Source organism: Lepidochelys kempii, chromosome 8, assembly GCF_965140265.1.
Source record: "Lepidochelys kempii isolate rLepKem1 chromosome 8, rLepKem1.hap2, whole genome shotgun sequence".
Taxonomy (NCBI): domain Eukaryota; kingdom Metazoa; phylum Chordata; order Testudines; family Cheloniidae; genus Lepidochelys; species Lepidochelys kempii.
Genome location: NC_133263.1, coordinates 69,241,777 through 69,260,698, shown reverse-complemented (window position 1 = coordinate 69,260,698; position 18,922 = coordinate 69,241,777). Strand labels below are relative to the sequence as shown.

The 18,922-nt window shown below is 40.4% G+C and overlaps 1 protein-coding gene across 2 annotated transcripts in view; it reads right to left on the bottom strand.

The window, feature by feature from the left end:
* COL11A1 (collagen type XI alpha 1 chain) overlaps positions 1–18,922 on the bottom strand; it is a 233,513-nt gene that overhangs the window by 173,879 nt on the left and 40,712 nt on the right. For both annotated transcript variants that reach the window (XM_073356871.1, XM_073356872.1), the window contains exon 5: positions 2,884–3,012. In XM_073356871.1, coding sequence (XP_073212972.1) covers positions 2,884–3,012 — 129 coding nt within the window. The remainder of the gene's footprint in view (positions 1–2,883; positions 3,013–18,922) is intronic.

Here is an 18,922-nt window from a genome sequence, read left to right as displayed (position 1 = left end):
AAATAAATGTGCATTCGTGTAGGTATTATAGTTACAATAAAAGATTTTATACATCTGTATAATCTACAAGTGAATACTATCTCCCAACAGCTGCTGCTGCTTACTCCAGCCTCCAACTTTTAGCTATGGCATAGTATAAACATAATATTATGACTGCGGGCAATTAAAACAATACTTTTATATTCATTCTTGATGGAAAGCATGCACATGCTACCCTGGGCACTGCTTCACATAGCAGATGTTACATCCCTTATAAATGATGTTTCATAATCTAATAATTCAGCAGCAGCAGCCACAGCCAGTATGTATTCACACTCTAGATTTAGGCCTTGATCATACATGTGACTTCAGTAGGGCTCTTGTGGGTGCACACATGACACATGGCTGGACTGGAGACTTAGTTTCCACCTCTAGTAGCCTGAACCAGGTTGGGAAAAGGCAACTTTGTGGGCCATACTAGCCTTAGTAAGGAGCAGATTCTGCTTTGGAGGTTAGGATGGTGGGGATGCAGAGCACTTATCTATGGGAAAATCTGATCTACCACAGAAGCCCCCTCTAATAACTTTAAAAAAAAACTAACTCCAGCTCTTCAAGGGGGAGGGAGGTTAGATAAGAGAAAAGTCTTTTAAATGAGCTCCCTGCTTTCTAGTAGTGCCTACAATTCTTCCTTCTCAGGAATGGGTTTATTTCTTGGCCCGGAGAGGGAGCGGTGATATTAGGTGATAATGTTGTTTTGTACATATCTGGCTTTTTATTTTTTTGTTAAATTCAAAGCACAATTCCAATCTGCAAACACACTGAGGATTTGGAGGCCCCAAACTGTAATATGGTGTATGACCTCTGATGACTCTTGGGAGGGAAGGGGGTTGTGTTTGTTTTAATATGAATATTGTAATTAATTTAGTCTCAAAATGCATCCAGCTAAACAATGTCTGACAGAAGCCACTGGTGGGACCTGCATGGTCAATACATTTAAAATGTTTATGTACATGTTAAGGACTAAGACTGCAAGCAAATGTAGTGGCTGCCCCAAGAGAGCAGCTCATGACACTGATACTTATCAGTCACACACCCATCTGTAAGGACATCACACCACTACCTCATTAGCCTACCAAGATCACAATGCCTCCAGAGACCTAATGGACCAGAGTTTCAGCTGGTGTAGCTTCACTGAAGTCCAAGGAGCTATTCTTATTTACACCAGCAGAGGACCTGGCCCTTCATTTTTAATTTTTTTCTGGCCTACTCCTAGAAAGCCCTCAAAGCACAGAACTAATGTAGGTTTTTCACCAGGCAAGGAAAGTGAAGCAGATTCACTGATGTAATTCATGAAGTTCTGGTGAAAAATCTCCACTCCCCCCACCCCACCACACACCATTCTTTTAATTTCTATTACCAATCCTCTGTTTTCTGCTATTTATTGCTTTCTGCCCTCTGGAAAGAAATCATCTTTCCCCCACCTATCACCTACAGAATATCAACAGGAGGTTTTCTTCTTCTTCTTCTTCAATAATAATAATAATAATAACACTAACTGAAATTGTTCCATAAATGAGAAAAATTCGGAGTCATGACTGGTTAAAAAGTCACAAACAGAGTCAGTAAGTTTCCTTGGCCCGTGCCGCTTCCCGCAGCCCTCATTGGCCTGGAGTGGCAAACCGCGGCCCGTGGGAGCCATGATCGGCTGAACCTGTGGACACAGCAGGTAAACAAACCGGTCCGGCCTGCCAGGGGCTTTCCCTAAACAAGTGGCGGTCCGGCTTTGAGAACCACTGTTCTAGACAAATCCTGGACACATATTCAGAATGTATGTAACATACACAGGCCCAGACCCTCAGCTGGTGTAAACCAATGTAGTAACCTTGAGTTCAGTGAAGCTGTTCCAGTTTACACCAGTGAGGATGGCGCAAAATGACTATCTGTTTCTGGAATACTAACAGTTATTGCCCGTCAAGAAAATATTACGTAGTCTGCTTTATCCTTGTCAATGTCCACCAGTTAGTAGAGCTGGTTGAAAATTTGATTTGAAGTTTTGTTTCAGCAGGAATTTTGTACGTACACACGCATATGCCTCCATTCATTGGCACTGCCACTGGAAGTTTTATCTACTCTAATCTACTCCGATTTTTCGCAAGTGCTGACTAGCATTCACAGCTCCCATTGACTTCATTGGCAGCTGAGGATATTCAGCACCTCTGAAAACCTGCTCATAAATGTACAAGGAGAAGAAAATAACTATAACTGAGTAAACACATATTTACTTTGTCAAACTGCTAAACCTTTTTTTTAAACGAACTTCATGATGCTGCGTATAGTAACAAAGAGTTAGTTGAAACTTCTGTTGAATATGTTGGTGCTTAAATGCCAGAGGCCATGTCTACACTAGCACTTATGTCGGCCAAACTTTTGTTGCTCAGGGGTGTGAAAATACCACACCCGCCCCGAGTGACATAAATTTTGCCGGCATAAGAGCTCGTGTGCACAGCGCTATGTGGGTAGGAGACGCACTCCCACGATATAGCTACCACCGCCCATTGAGCTGGGTTTATGATGTCGATGGGCGAGCTCTCTCCCACCAGCATAACGCGGCTACACGAGTGCTCTTACAGCAGCACAGCTGTAACAGTCCAGCTGTGTCACTGTAAGTTTGTAATTGTAGACATGGCCATCGTGATAAGCCATGCCATGAAATGCCAAAGATAAACAGGTATTGAGTAGTCACACATACACCCCCCTGTATCCTCCTCCCTTGCATTTTGTCTTTTCCTGCATGTCCAGGACAATGAATGCTCTTTAACTGTAATTAAATGTTCCCCAGTTAATATGTATCCAGCACAACTGCTAATGTTCAATAAATCTAGTAATACATGAGTGATTACTCACCTCATCAACTTGAGGTTCTTGAGCTTGAGGAGCATTGGGCACAGGGGAATCACAGTCCGGGCTATAATGCTCACAATAGTCATATGCTGCTCTGGGATCAGGTACAATCAACAGCTGCTGGATATCACCCTGCAGATCAGCATAAATAGATTAAATTAACAAAAACAAATATCATCATTGCAGGTCACAGAAGAAAACAGGAAGTGTAAAGCATACATCAGATGCTTCATTATATGCATCAAGTAACATTTAAATAATCTATAGATGACTTAATTTCAATTTAGACTTTTTTGCCATTGACCTCAATGAGGCTAGGAGTGCATTCTAGAATTTTTTGAACAGCCATTTTGAAATCATTTTTTCCTCCGCTTGTTTATTAATGTTTTGGTTATCCAGTCAGGGAGCAAAAAAATGTAATCGAGGTGAAAGTCACACACCACTGATGGTAAAATAATCAAGGGAAACCATTTGTGAATAACCGATATGATGACATATATTTGCATTTAATCCACTTACGGTAGCAAAAAAACAATTTATTGTCAACATAACACACTTTTTTGCAACTCCAAAGTTGAGGACATGTTCTTGAAGTCTCATTTGCTGTCAGTAAACACATTCAGCTCCCATAACTGTTAATAGGACTTATTAATGCATTTCAGTGGCAGAATAAAATTCGTATGATATCAGTAAAATCAATAAGAAATACATTCTCAACTTATTAGGAATTGATCTGCTTGTAACACCATCGAGCAAATAAAGCTCTTCTTTAATGTTTTAATCTTATTTTTTTGCACTTTAATTAATTCACAGTTGGCCCTGCCACTCCTCCCGCATTAGTCTTTATAGTCCAGTAATCTACCAGAGACAACAGATACACAGTAGTTATTCATGCTTAAGTTTTCTTGACTTAATTACATTTATTTGTATGTATTGCTTCTGCTATTCTGAATGACTGCTTTACCAAATATTATTGGTCAGATTGAAGAGCTACATCAATTTATATCAACTGGACAAGCTGTAAATCTCTGCTTGAACATTTTATTTATTTGGAAGTGAGGGGGCTGGGAAGGTACAACTCCTGAGCTATCATTTTCGTACAGTTTTCATACTTGGTCAGTGGGAACAACTCGTCTAAATTCCTAGGATTTAATTTGGGGCACTTCCTACTGCCAGCATGAAACTCAGCATGCAAGCAATCAGCGCTGTAATTCCAAGAGTTTGTATCACAACTGTACTGCAAAACGGAGAGTAAAAGAAAAAGAAAAAAAAAGCTAAAATTAAACCCAATCATAGTCTCTTTCAATGACAAATGGAACTACAATAAGTGATATCTGAACATACAATATGAAATGTATCAAAACAAACGTTCTACCAGTTAATACAGAATGTTATTTTCTTATCTATCCCTGTGTATAATGTGTAAAAACAACATCATACCAGAAAAGACCCACTACTCTGGATAGCAAAAATAGCACTGCCAAGAGTATCAGCAAGAATCATATGTTGATCATTTTTTAAGGCAAGCTTTCTGGTTTCCTAGTTTATTTCTTAATGTAGTGACACCATTTAAACTATTTAAAGAAAATCTGCCAACATGTCCACTATAAAATCCTATTTTCATGGGTTTATTATTCAGGCACAAATATAATCTTGCTGAAGCTTAGCATATATTCTAGGTCAAATCCTATAAGTACAATTTTTTTTTCCTGAAATGGAATTTAGGGGGTTTATTGGTGCTTCTATTACTTGATATTTTTAAATATGGACCTTAACAACAACATTTTATTCCGTTTTTACAAAAATGAGGAAAAAAAACCCTACCAGTTTGCTTTTGCAAGTTAATAAATTAATAAAGTATTGCAAATGCAAAATTTACAAAAAAGCTGTGAAAATTCACAATTATCTCAAAGCTTTCAAAGTGACTGTAAACCTCTTAATAGCGATTTTTAAAAAATTAACAGTAGTTGAAAATTTTTCCATATACATATTTTGGAGGAATTAACAACTTTATACAGTATTGTTTCCATATAAAAGGCAAAGTTACAGAACGCAACCCCCCCCAAATCCCTCCAGCTCTGCTCATAACTAAAAAAGAACCTTTGCATTTCTACAACTTTTACCAAAGCATTTAATATATTTGTAAGTATTTGCCAAATTGTTTATCATATTATCTGAGCTGATATATTTAGTTAATTTGCAGTAACTGAATACGCACCTCAAATCTACACACTTGTTAATGCAAAAAATTTTATTCAGTGAAACTGTAACTGTCTCATGTATTGCATTTACTTCACAGGCTGTCAGGTCAGTTGTCAGAATAATTCTATAAATATTGTTAGAAGTGTATTGATAGATACAACAGTCTAGCAAACAGACATGTGACCTCTCATCCAGCTCTGTCATTGACTCTGTAACATGATGTAGGATAAGACTCTTAATTTCCCTGTGCCTCACTTTCCCTGTGTGTAGAATTGGTCTATTAATACTTCCTGATCTTTGTAAAGTACTTTGAGATCTACACATGAAAAGTACTATTTATGTGCTAAATATTTATCATAATTATTCTTAAGGTAACCCCATGGGGTGCAACTTACTCCTGTGAGTGGCTGTGCATAGTCAGTGTCTGACTAATGCCTGAAGCTCTAGTACTAAGTGTTCCTGGAAAGAGTAAACAGTTCTTATACCCTGCTGCTCCTCACCTTTCCCCCAGCCAGATCAATACTGAGTGAGTGAAGGGAAGGGTCAAGCTAGAGGGAGCAAGCAACCAAAGGAGTCAGTTTTGGTGGGGAGGAACCCAGATACTTTGAGTTCTCTGAAGACGCTGACCCTTATCCTGCTGGACCCCAGCCAGCACTCTCTTCTTTGGGTGAAAAAAGGCAAAGACTATGAAGAATCTCCAGTTCAGACAGCCTGCTGTGGACTACCCAGCTGCTTGTGTTCTTGAGATGCCCAGATAGATCAGCATCCACACTGACTCAGCTGTTGTGAGCATGCAAGGGAATACCTCAGAAGCCACTGTCTATTTAGATAGATAGTTAAGTTTAAGCAAAGCAACTGGGGTAAGTCTGTGAGTAGGCTGGATTTTGCTTTGCACTGGACTGACACATCACAGAATTTTGGCATGGGATTGTTGTGTAGGACTATACATTTATACAGGACAAAAAGCTCTCCGTTTGTTATTACCATTTGGTTTAGGTTCCTGAAAATTGTTTAAAGATACTCCTGATCCACTGATTGCACTTTCCAGCACTGCCCATCTGCCAGCGATAGGCCCACATAAAAGGGGAGCTCTGAAAACAGCTAGAGAGCATTCCATTTCTACTCAGGCAGCCACCACTCTGAGGTCTCAGGACCCAGTGGTCCAGCCAGCCAGGCATGTGGGAGGTGTCAATAAATTGATTGATTTTCTGTTTGTTTTACTGAGAATTGCCTTTTCCTTTTTTCCCCTCTTTCCCCTCCCTTTGCCCCAATAAACGTATTCCCTTTGTGCTAGGAGGTAATGCTGTTTGTGTTCTGATTGGCTTCTTAGCTTCTTAGAATACTTGTATATTGTACTGAAATTGTCCTTGGAGGCAGGGTGACACGCTTTGTTTAAATATTATCATGAATGGTGGAAGCACTGTTCCGACAGCGCTATTCTAGTTATTACTGAACAGACGGCACCACAGATGAGTCAACAATACCATCCCAACCTACAAACTCAGGCTCTACACGCATATTCAGCTAGTACTCCATCTGGCATCTACAATCTAAATGCCTTAATATCATTATAGTAATCAGTCTTGGGTGATATTTTCATAGCCGTTTATCTGACAAATACACACTCATTTTCTGTTTAAGAATTATCCACAAAAAGACTTTGATTTTCGCAAATGTATTCATTGATTGTAAATATTTGTCTTTTTGAAAACATATTTCAGCCATGTGTGTAATGTGGTACAATAATCTATAAGTATTCAATTTTCCTACACTTTCAAACCCAAGTCCCAAAAGTTTGTCTCCTAATGGCCTCATTTTCAGAAGTGCTGAGTACCCATAATTCTAGCTGAAGTTAAAGTGAGCTGTGGGTCATTGACACTTCTGGAAATCAGACTCTATATCTATAATTAGGCACCTAAATGATCCCTGTGTTACGCTACCCCTGAATAAAATGTGCAGAACAAAAGATGAGTCTCATAGTATAAAAATATGAGAAGGGGCACAAGAAAAAAGAATTGCAGAAGTGGAAAGAAATGTACAAACCTCTTCCTTCAACAAGGAGGGCAGAGACTGGACTGCATAGTGTTGTTGGTTGTATCTAAAAGGAGTTTAGGTGAGCTAAAAAATCTAATGGAGGCCCAGAGGAAAGGATGCAGACAGAGTTTACTGAGACAGACAATATGATTACTATATGCTATTGAGGTTCTCATTCCATTTAACAGTTTGAGTGGCACTAAAGTCACAATTATGCATAAATTTCCTCACAATTTCAGCTCATTGCTTTAATTCAGGCAATCCTATCCATGAAAGGATGTACAGATGCTGTGTAAGGAGTTTTCCAAATCCAGAGGTTTGGTGCCTTTGCTGAACCAGTCTTCCCTTCCTTCTTCCTACAGGATTTGATATTAGAGATGAGTAGGAGGATGGTATAAGGACTGCTTTACTCTGAGTCAATGATGATACACTTATATATAAGTTTTCAAACATTGTTTAGCAGGTAGATATAATTACCTCCATTATAGAGGTGAGAAAACTGAGGTCTATGGGGGCTAAATGACATAGCCTAGGTCATATAGTAAGACTCCAGTTCAGCATGGTACTTAAGCATGTGCCCTACTTTAAGCACATAAGTAGTTCCCTTGTACTGAATGGGATTACTGACGTGCTTAAAGTTAGGCATGAGTTTAAGCAGTTTGCTGAATTAGGGCCTAAATCAGTATCAGAACAAGTGCCTAAGTCACTATGTCATGGTAAGTGATTCATTCATCTCCACTGACCCTCAACTGTATAGTGGGAATAGTGATGCTTACTGTGGGCATCTTAATTCCTTTGTATTTGGGGATTTGGTTTATAATTAAAAACACTGAATCTGATGCAAAGATCACAGAAGTAAACAGAAGTGTTTCTGTTAACTTCAGTGGTCTTTGACTCAAGCCCACAGTCACAGATTTACAGATGGGGAACCTAAGATACAGTGAGGTGGAATAACTAACTTGCCTGGGTGGCATTATGATTTAGGAGATAAGACATAGTACTAAGTCAACAGACCAGGATTCCAATTCTGATTCTGATAATGAATTGTTCTATAACCTGTGTAACATCACTTAACCTCTCTAACCTCCATTTCCTTGTATGTAAAATAGGGATATTGATATTCACTTAGTAACATTGTTTGTAATGTGATCAATAAGTGAACTTTATTATTAAAGTCAGTCACTGATAAAGATGATGATGTAATTGAGAAGCGTCTTGCCAGGCATTTGCTTAGCCCGTGTGGCATTTGGGGGTCTCCTCCCCGTCCGAATTAAAGATAACCCAACACTTATATATTTGAGAATATTTTGCACGAAATATCAGTTAAAGTTTTGATTTTTTTAATTGCTCCAATTTCATTCTGGTTTTGCAAACTCAAAAATAGTAAAATATTGACCAAAATATTGACCCAGTTATAGCTATTTCACCTATTTCTCTATAATATGTTGTTTTAGAAAAGTTTTGAGTTTCTTAATCAGTTCAGAAACATTGGGTGTCTTTCTGTTGTTTATCCATGTTGATATTCAGCAGTTGCAACTTCATTGTACCACTCAATAGAGAAGTTGCATAAGAGTCTAACAGGGAAGGAACAATTGATAGCAGCAATGAGGTGAGAAGATCAGATAGAGGGACAGGACAATGGTATGTAATTCTGTGCCCTGAGCACATAATTGGTTAGCCTGAGATCAAAGTCCCGGGATCTGGCCATGCATTAAAAATATCACCTTATTCCAAGTAGCTCCACAAATCTCAAGTGTACATTGGATATTACACATAAAGTGAAACCTGCTGAAACCAGTGTTCCAGCAAAATATAATACATGCCACCCCTACATGATCCTCTTTTGGTCAGTAAGCTACACACTGGCAACAGCATGCCTGACAGTACTACTAGAGGAAAGCAAGGACCAGAGTAGCAGTGCAGAAAGAGAACCCCTCCTGCAGCTGACTCCTCCTGCAACATAATTGGGAGCTCCAATCCCATGCAGTGGACTCATTGGGGTGGGAGGACGTGCCCACTCCTGCCTGTGGGGACTACTGCCAGGAAATTTTGTAAGGGAGAGCTGGTCCAGCTCAATATTAGGAACATGAGATGAATCTAAACCTTTGGAATTTTCTCTATGAACTTTTAAAAGGCAAATGAATAACAAGCCTGTGCTCCCAGTTTTACATTGCAGAGCATATTAAACTAAGTAGTGATGTTCAGTAGACCTTCTGCAGTCTATTGAGGATCAAAATCCTGCACAGCTCTGAATAAAATAATGAGCTGTTTATATGAAATGGGACTCGAAGACACAATTCACAGAAAAAAACAGTAAACTGTAAACTTTTCTTTCCAATCTTTGCATACTACATTTATTCTGATGCATATTCTTCTTTGGTCAGCCTCACAGCATTAATATTTAGTGTTATGTCAACATCACTCTTTAAGAACCTTTGTTGAAATCCATAACAAGAATCAAAGACAAGGGAAAATACCAATAGCTGTGGTTTGCTACTTCTGTGATGACGTTAAGTGCCATGTGGTCTTAAGTGACTAATTCTTTAATTATTATATGGAATAAAGATTTAGTGGATCCTACTTACAATAAAGGTGCCCTCACAAAAATAGTCTTAGGTACCATTTGTCTTCGGATCTGTCTCAACCACAACCACAGGGTGTAACTGCAGATTGATTAGACATATGCAAGAGAACTTTGATCTAGCTAGCTCAGGTATGAGAGCCATGAAGCCACAGCAATTTATGCTTCAGCAATGACTAGCTCAGTAAGTAAAGACCCAGGATTCTAGCTGGGTTTATACAGCCCACACTGAATCATGTACTGCCACAGCTTCACTGCTCCTGTACCTGAGCTAGTGAGATTAAACCTAGCTTGGGTATGTCTGCCTGAGCTTCAATCACACCCCATGACTGCAGTAAAGACACACTCTTATAAACACAATGGACACATTTTTCTTCACTTTTAACTACATAACCTCACTAAAACTCCCTAAATACAGTATATTATTCAAGTGTTCCCAGTCAAGTATACCATCTATATTCCCTTTGCTTATGATCTCAGTTTCTCTTACCTTGACAAAGGATAACATCTCTAGTATCACATACCAGTATTATCTAAGGCGGAAAGGTAAACAGAAGTATTATCACTTTCAAAGCCATGTGTGCAATCACACCGTCATATGAAGGCAAGAAGGGTGACACTATTGTTTCTCCAATCCATAATCATAACTATTAACAGTCTAGTTCCCTAGGTCTAAAAGTAGTCAAACATTACTGTCTGGGTCTCTAAGACAACCTTTCCATTAAAGATAGACTAATAATGACTTAAGGTGAAATTTGCCTGTGTGCAGAAGGCCAGCACATGGTCTATGCCAGTGGTTCTCAAACTTTTTTTTGTGGACCACTTGAAAATTGCTGAGGGTCTTAGCGGACCACTTAATGATCTTTCCAAATGTTGTTTGTACCGTTAGCTAACTATTGTAAAGCGCTTTGGATAAATGTGCTATATAAAAAATCTTAATAATAATTAATGCTTTTTTGTTCTGCAAATAAAAGCACACAACTCATATTTTAATATCAGTAGTCTTACCTTTCCAATGCAATGGATGTGCCCACTCTCCCCCACCATGGCAGCCCCTTAGCTGGGGCTGGGAAAGAGGGTGGTCTTTCCCTCCCTCCCGTGCTGCGCTGCGGCAGCCCCCAAGCTGGGACTGGGAAGGAGGCGGGGTCTCTCTCTCTCTCCCTCACTGCAGCAGCCCCTGAGCTGGGGATGGGAAGGAGGGCAGTCTCTCCCTGACAGCCGCAGCCCTGGAGCTGGGGAAAGTCGCCTCTTTCTCTGGCCACCACAGCCCTACACGTCCCCCACCCCCTCTTCTCACCCCACTTCCCCCTCCCACCTACGCCCTATTCCCCCCAAGGCCACTTACATGTGCACCTTCTCCAGGGTGTAGGCACATAATTAGTGGAGCCACTCCTGTGCGGCTTCACTAATTAGGTGGGTGGCCCTTCATTCTCTCATGTGTGGCCACCCAGGTGTGCACCTTAGAGGGAACTATTCGTGGACCACCTGAATGGAGGTCACAGACCACTGGTGGGCCACGGACCACAATTTGAGAACCGCTGGTCTATGCAAAACTGAAGTCACATTCAAGCCCTTTTTGAGGGCTTATGCTGGACCCTCTTGACATGAGTGAATTTCACACACTCAGCAAAACAGCCATTTTAACAACTCCAATGTGTGGATGGGCTCAGTGATTATGGAGTTGGGGTTCTCATATGATACAGTGATCTGATCAGAATTGGGAAATGAAATTACAGCATGATTAGGCAGTTGGTTTGAATTCTGAAATAAGTGAAGTATTCTTGGACCATTCTGTCATGGGAAAGTTTTTTTTATTATTATTATTTTAACTGGGGCCAGATATTTTAATGTATAAAAATCTGGAAATGACTTAGATGCCCATCTTACGTATCAGAAATCCATCAAGAGCTTCCCATAGCTACGGATTAAATGTTAGAATCAAATTCTGCCTTTTGGATGCGTATTCTGTGCTCCCCCCCAAAAAAAATCAATAAGTGCTTCTTATTTGTATCTAAGGATAGGATTTGAATCTTAGCATGACTAACTGGTTAGTACCAGAAGCATAACAAAACTAGTGCCAGACACAATATGAAGAGGACCCTAGAGAGAAACATCAGAATCTTCATTTTTCATATACCAGTAAAGGTATAACAATTCCAAGGTGCCTTTTCAAACTGTTCATCTAGCAGTAGAATCTTAACTAAATCACTAGAAACCCTAAAGCTTTGGATACATGCCAACCTCCTCTAATTAGCTGTTTGACAGTAAAACCGTAGACTCCAAATAACAGCAGTCTAGACAGCCTGGATATTATTACTATAGAATTTAGAAAAACCTGCTGCAGAATTCATTTAATCTTCCTGCAAATGCCTGAGGGACTGAAGAGTTCTGCTGGCCTTTAATATAATATTCCATACACCAGGTCCATTGCATAATATAGCTATAGCAAGACATTTTACTAAAAGCCTGCCAACTTAAAGCACTGTGAAAGCAATAAATTATGAAAGCAATAAATTGTGAAAGCAATATTCTATACAGGCCCAAGTTTCCATAGAAATCAATGTCCTCTTGATGCTGAAACCCCATACTCACACTAGCATATTTTGAGCTTTAAGAGAAGATTTGTTATTTCAGAATACAATTTTTTTATCTTTGCAACATGGAACAAAGCTGTCCTTCGATCCTACACATAATCTGCTACTCACACACATCTGAAGGAAACATAGCCACCTCTGGATAAAATGCAGCAATTTCTTAGAGATGCACAGCAACACTACTCAAGACAGGAAGTCAAGGATATCATATGTAATTGAAACTATTGGGGGGAATTACTGTAGCCCAAACTGGAATTTGTTCTTTTGTCAGTGAGTTTTCAGGAATCCAATTTTATTTCTCATCCAAACATCTGCACCTCACACATTGCCCCATAAACAACATGATGCACTAAGTCAGTAATGACAGCCAAAATAATAGTACCATGTGCCCCATATACCAGCCACATCTTGTAGCACCATTCGTTTCTTTGGAGGTCTCCCTCCTGATCAGATCCAGCCCTGAAACGCATTCTATTATAAGAAGCAAAACTGCATAATATATTTGTAATTTAATGGCAGTTCCTCTCTCCAGGCCCCAGCCTGAGAAACTAATGAGCAGTAGTAATCTCAAAGGGCTGATGAAACGAGGCTCCTTCTTTCACCCAGGATATAGAGCAGCAATGGATATGCTCAGTGGATGCTAAACAACACTCAGAGCAGGAGTAGTCTCCCATACACCCACTGATCAACAGATAAATGGATTAGGGTTGCCAACTTTCTAATTGCACAAAACCGAACACCCCTGCCCAGCCCCTTACCTCTCCCCTTCCCTAAGGCACTGCCCCACCCCTTCTCCAAGGCCTCACCCCCACTTGCTTCATCCGCCTCCCTCCGTCGCTCGCTCTCCCCTGCCCTCACTCACTTTCATCAGGTAAGGGCAGGCGGTTGGAGTGTGGAAAGGGGGTGAGGGCTCTGGCTGGAGGTGCGGGCTCTGGGGTATGGCCGGGGATGAGGGGTTTGGGGTGCAGAAGGGGGCTCAGAGCTGGGGCAGGGTGTTGGGAGGAGGGGTGGGGAGTGGCTCCAGGAGGGAGTTTGGGTGCGGAAGAGGACTCCGGGCTCGGGAAGGGGTTTGGGGTGCGGGAAGAGGTGAGAGGTCCTGGCGGCACTTACTGTGGCTCCCAGGAAGTGGCCACCAGATTACTGCAGCCCCTAGGCACATGGGCAGCCACGGAGGCTCCACGCACTGCCCTCGCGCCTACAGGTGCCACCCCCACAGCTCCCATTGGTCATGGTTCCCAGCCAATGAGAGTTGTGGATCTGGCCCTAGGGGTGGAGGCAGCACATGGAGCCTTCCTGGTTGCCCATGTGCCTAGGGGCTTCAAGGACCTGGTGGCCACTTCCAGGAGCCACGCGGAGCTGCAAGGAGCCTGCCTTAGTCCCGGGCCCCAACTGTGCTGCCAACCGGACTTTTAATGTCCCAGTCAGGGGTGCCGACCGGAGCTGCCAGGGTCCCTTTTCGACCTGCTGTTCCAGTCAAAAACCGAACGCCTGGCAACCCTAAAATGGATACATGCAACTCAACATTCTACAGGAAGGCAGCCCTCAACCCCAGGTCTTTGTCAATATAATGTGTATGGTAATTTTTCTCCAACCCCAAATGTGACAGTCAACTCAACCTTGTGCAAGAATTCCCCATGGTTAAATAAGTAATCCCAGCTCACAGGCCTTCAGGTTTATTTTTCTTGATTATATGAGTAATATAGTCACTGTGTGCTTTCCTTCGCTGTTGCCTTTTTCCTGAGTCTTCAACATTCCACAGACACCAGAGTGTCAGTTTGTTTTTGTCCATCTCTAATTATTTTATTCTCCTAGAACTCTAGGGCTAAAACATGCCTTTGAGGTATAAACTTGGGTAGGGTGTGGAATGGAGCTGTATCACCATGGGGAAACTCAAGAGAGGGACTATGCCTCCGGCAGAATTTTTCTCTGAACTCTCTGATGTTCAGGGGACAGCTCAGGATACCTCAAGAGATGTCTGGCCCCACTGTGTGAACCAGTGTGGGGGTGGGAGGGTAAGTGCATGATCATACTTCCTCCTCACTCCCTTTGGGTCAGTGTCTCCCACAGGCTGTGTATGGAGGCATCACAGCCTGTTCTTTCCTAAGCATGGAGACATGAGCATAGAGCACGCAAGGGCAGGAAAGGATCTTGTGTGTCTCTGTTCCTACCCTATGTCCAAATGGGTCCAGAGATCACCTAGTCTTCAGAAAGATAATAACTGTATGCACATTAATAATATACAGTTATTTAATATCCTTACTTTGCATTTACGAAGACAGTGTGCCTTTGATTTTGAATATACAGTACTGTACTACCATGCTTCCTGCCTCACAAAACTGAAATATTTACAGCAAGGCTATATTAACCATGAGGGGAGTGTCTTTCTCTACAAAAAACACAGGGTACTGTTGCAGTGATCCTCTCTACTAAATGGGGCAGAGCTGAGATGGGGGCTGTGTTTCCTTAGTACAACTATATGACAAACACCTGAAAACATTTTCTGTTGCTATTTATCTTTGGAACTTCATTCACTGCACTTCTTAGAAAATCTGAAATTATCTATTACGCACAAGATCAAATGAGAGGATAATCAATCAGATCTGTAAAACTTACTGAGCTGATGTAACATGCAACACTATTGATGTCAAACTATTAACAATACACTGAATGATAAACTGTATGCACAGTTCTTGGCTTCCGGAGTAAATGCAGATTAATTCCAGATTCCTCAAAAATAAACTTGAACTCTAAGCAATTACCAGAAGTCTGACTTTCTTTTTTTCTAAACAGAGCAGGGGAAGGTATAGTCAAAGCAAAACATTTTTTCTTTGTCCACGGTTGTTTGAATTTGGAAATGTAACAAAACAAACAAAAAACCCTACTATCCCTCCAGTAAAAAAAAGGAAGAACAACAACAAAAAGCCAAGTTTTAAGCTTTTGAAAAGAATGCTTCTTTTTATTAGATGCCTTTGAAATGGAAGAATTTTCTTTTCTTTACCTTTTCTTTCCTAAACTGAAAGCTGGCAGCATTTCCGGGTGTCTGTAGCATGAAGGTTGTTTCTATACATTTATGCCCAGAATCTATTACACATATTTTGGTTTATGTCCCATTTGTTTTCAAACATGAGTTATTCAGCTGATTGAAGTAAACATTTGAAAGCTGATCCTTTTGACAGAATGCTATTTGATAAGGGTGACTTCATAGAAAGTGTAACTGAGAAAACATACACAGACTAAATGTTGTTCTAGGAAACTCATCTGTAGGAATCAGAATGGGGGTGCAGTCAGAATTAGTATCTTCACATTCTCCTAGTTAAAATAAACTTAAGCTTCTAAGTGCTACACTGACTTCTGGCACAGTCCTGAGCAAGTGATAGTACATAAACTGCAGTAACCCAGGAGTCAAGGACACTGTGAGACCCAGAAACACACTCTGCTTTCTTCTGGTAGTAGTAATTTAGTGCTGGTCTGTACCAGCATTATATTAATAACCCATCTCCACTGCACTGGCTCAGCTATTCTGGCCAGCCAGTGGGGGATAGAGCCAAGGCCTTCTGCATTCCATACCTACCTGCTCCATTGAGTAGATAAGCAGGCGAGTAGCCTCATTTGCTCCTATGCAGCTGGACCCAACATTTGGGTACCCTGCACAGGGATATATGAGGGATTCTGATTCCCCTGCATGGACTCAGTGTAAATCACAATCTAGCTCCATGTTATCAATGTCCTACCATTGGGATAAATTCATAAAAACTTAGTTTTTCTTCAGATGCCTTCAGGATTAGGCCCACTTTTGTTTTAATTGAAATCAGGTTAAAATCCAGTATCGAATTTACTACCCTTTATTATCAAGGATTACATCCATCGGGCCCACTCCTGCAGAACCTGTGCAAGCAAAATTCCCATTGGCTTTAAATCAGAATTTTATATGCTGCAGTATTAGGCCCATTGTTCTCTCCTATAACATAAGGATTCGATGCGTGTTCTATCAATGTGAAATCTACACATTTTTGGAAGGAAAAAATCTCTGTAGGGAAATCTCTGCATAAAGTCTGTGTCAGTTAATGACTTATTATAAAATACCTCTCATTCAAACCAAGTATATTAAATGAAGAGTGACAAATCCTTAAAGCTGGCAAAATATTAAAAGATCCCTGCTATTTATGAAATATTTAAACTACAGACATACTTCAGACATATTTCAGTATTTTTATATCGAAGCCATAAACGGGTAAATTGTTTAATTTCTTCTTCCCCTGCAATACTCTCATGCTGCATGTAGGAATTGCCTTTTTTGTAGTAACTATTTCTGGAGTTTTGGTTTACGAAGCAATGCTTATCATGTTGTATATTTGAAAACCCACAAAAGATTAGTTTTAAATGGCACATCAGAAGCTTTGTGCTACACTGTGCAATCCTTTTATGAATGAGCACTTACAAAATAATCCCATTGAAGTCTATGGGTCTATCCAGTTGAGTAAGAGGGTCACAGTAGGCACCTTAGAAAAATATTCTATTTAGAAAGTATTCTTCTTTGCTTCTTTTATTTAATAAGATACTTTCATGACAACAAGGTCTTTGTTTCTTAAGCATCTGTCTACACCTGCTGCTTTAATCCCCACTTCAAGTCAGTATCCTCTGTTTATGACATCACAGTAATCTCAATAGTAATCAACTGTGAGGTCATAAAATATTGGCTTAAGACTTCAAGTGTAGAACAAGCAGCAGAAGAACTCCTAAATTGCAAAGATCCTCATAATGAAACAAAAGTGGAGGTCAATGCTTAAGACAATATGTTTCAAATTTCCTACGATGTACTGAACATTTTTTAAAACCAGTATTATTTTCTCAGTACAGCCCTGCAATTGCTGTTTACTTCTCCCTTTTAAAGTATAAACAAAGACACAGTTTTCAATTAATTCATAAAAAACTCCATCTATACAATATTTGCTCTGGTCTGTTAAGTCATCCAAGAATACTGTGTTTAGTATATTCATAGATTTTTAAGGCCAGATGAAACTATTATGATCATCTGGAGTCACATCCTGCTTAACATAAGCCATAAAATTTTCATCAAGTGGTCATGTATGCTAGGAATACAATTAAAATACAAAAGGATAGTGCCCAATCTTGGAACCCTGACTCACAAAAGCAATCTTTACTCTAGAGAGCAGATGACCAGAATGGCATGGAATAAAAAAGTAAAATACATACATACATAAGGATTAGTCACATAAATAAAACCGTATTTTTTCTCCAACCCCAAATGTGACAGTCAACTCAACCTTGTGCAAGAATTCCCCATGGTTAAATAAGTAATCCCAGCTCACATGCCTTCAGGTTTATTTTTCTTGATTATATGAGTAATGTAGTCACTGTGTGCAGTTGCAGTATTGTGCCTTCACTTTGGAAAGAGATACTTTCAGGTGTATGTGTCTACCCAGAACAGAATCAAAAACCTGTCATCTCTAGCAAAAGGAAACTGCGAACTATACATTTCAAATAGATTGTGAGTTTAAAATTTCCAAATATACCATAACAAACAGCATGTTGTGATGGAAACAGACAGGGAGCCAAGTTCAGAAGGGAAGAGCAGAACAACACAGAAGACAGAGGAGAGCACTGGGAGCAGAAAGGGGGGTAAGATCTATGGGAAAGGGCCAAGGAATCAAACAACAAGAGAGCTGATTCCCAAATGGCATTGAATGACTGCTTTACATTTCTTTGAGCCATACGTTGTAAAATAACCCAGCTAGAAAAAAAAATCAACCACTTTATTATCCTGAGTATTTATCTATAGTGAGATAAGTGTGTTTTCTAAAATGTTTCACAAAATAGCTATAGTCATTTCTTGGAGTTCTAAATTAATTCACCACATAGCAACCTGACTGAAAGAGGAATCCCCAGAGACACATCAAAGCCAAACTGAAGTGCCACCATTATGTCACATTACAATATCTAGTTCTGGCAATGGTTTGAAAGTGTGTATACAAGCCTAATCCATAGGGGTTTAGAAATGCCCTTTCAGAGGACATCAGTGTACAGGATGTGCTCTAATGAGTCAAATCATTGGTCCATCAAATCATAAATCCTGCTGCTTGATGCCTAACAGGAAGTGAATTACTCTAATAGTGCAATTGGCCAATTGAGCAATGTTGTTTGGTAAAGGGGGACAACCCTTCCTGACATCTGCAGTATTCAGGTCACTGAAGGCTAAAATTTGATTATCTTTATCTGAAGGCCTATTACAGCAAGGTGCTGAGTGCCTGTGATGGGGTACCTAACCCACACAAGGTCTGAGCAGAGAGAAAAGGTCAATTAACCCTGTGACAGGCTGCACCTGGAGACGAGTCAGGGCTGATAAACTATTAATTGATGATGAAGCCCAGCTGGGCAAGAGGCAGACCAAGCTGTTAATAAACTAGGAAGTAGATTGTAAGAAAGGGGTTGCGGTGTGGAGCCCTGTAGTCATGCTATGGGTTTAGAGCAGGAAAGGAGGAAACTCGGGGGGAAATAAGTGCCCTGGTTGGAGAAGTAGTCTGATAGAGACAAAGTAGGAAGCTGCTGGGAAACAGCAGCAAGGTTTGGAAAAGTGCAGATCTTGTCTGCTGGTTTTACGGTCCCTGGACTG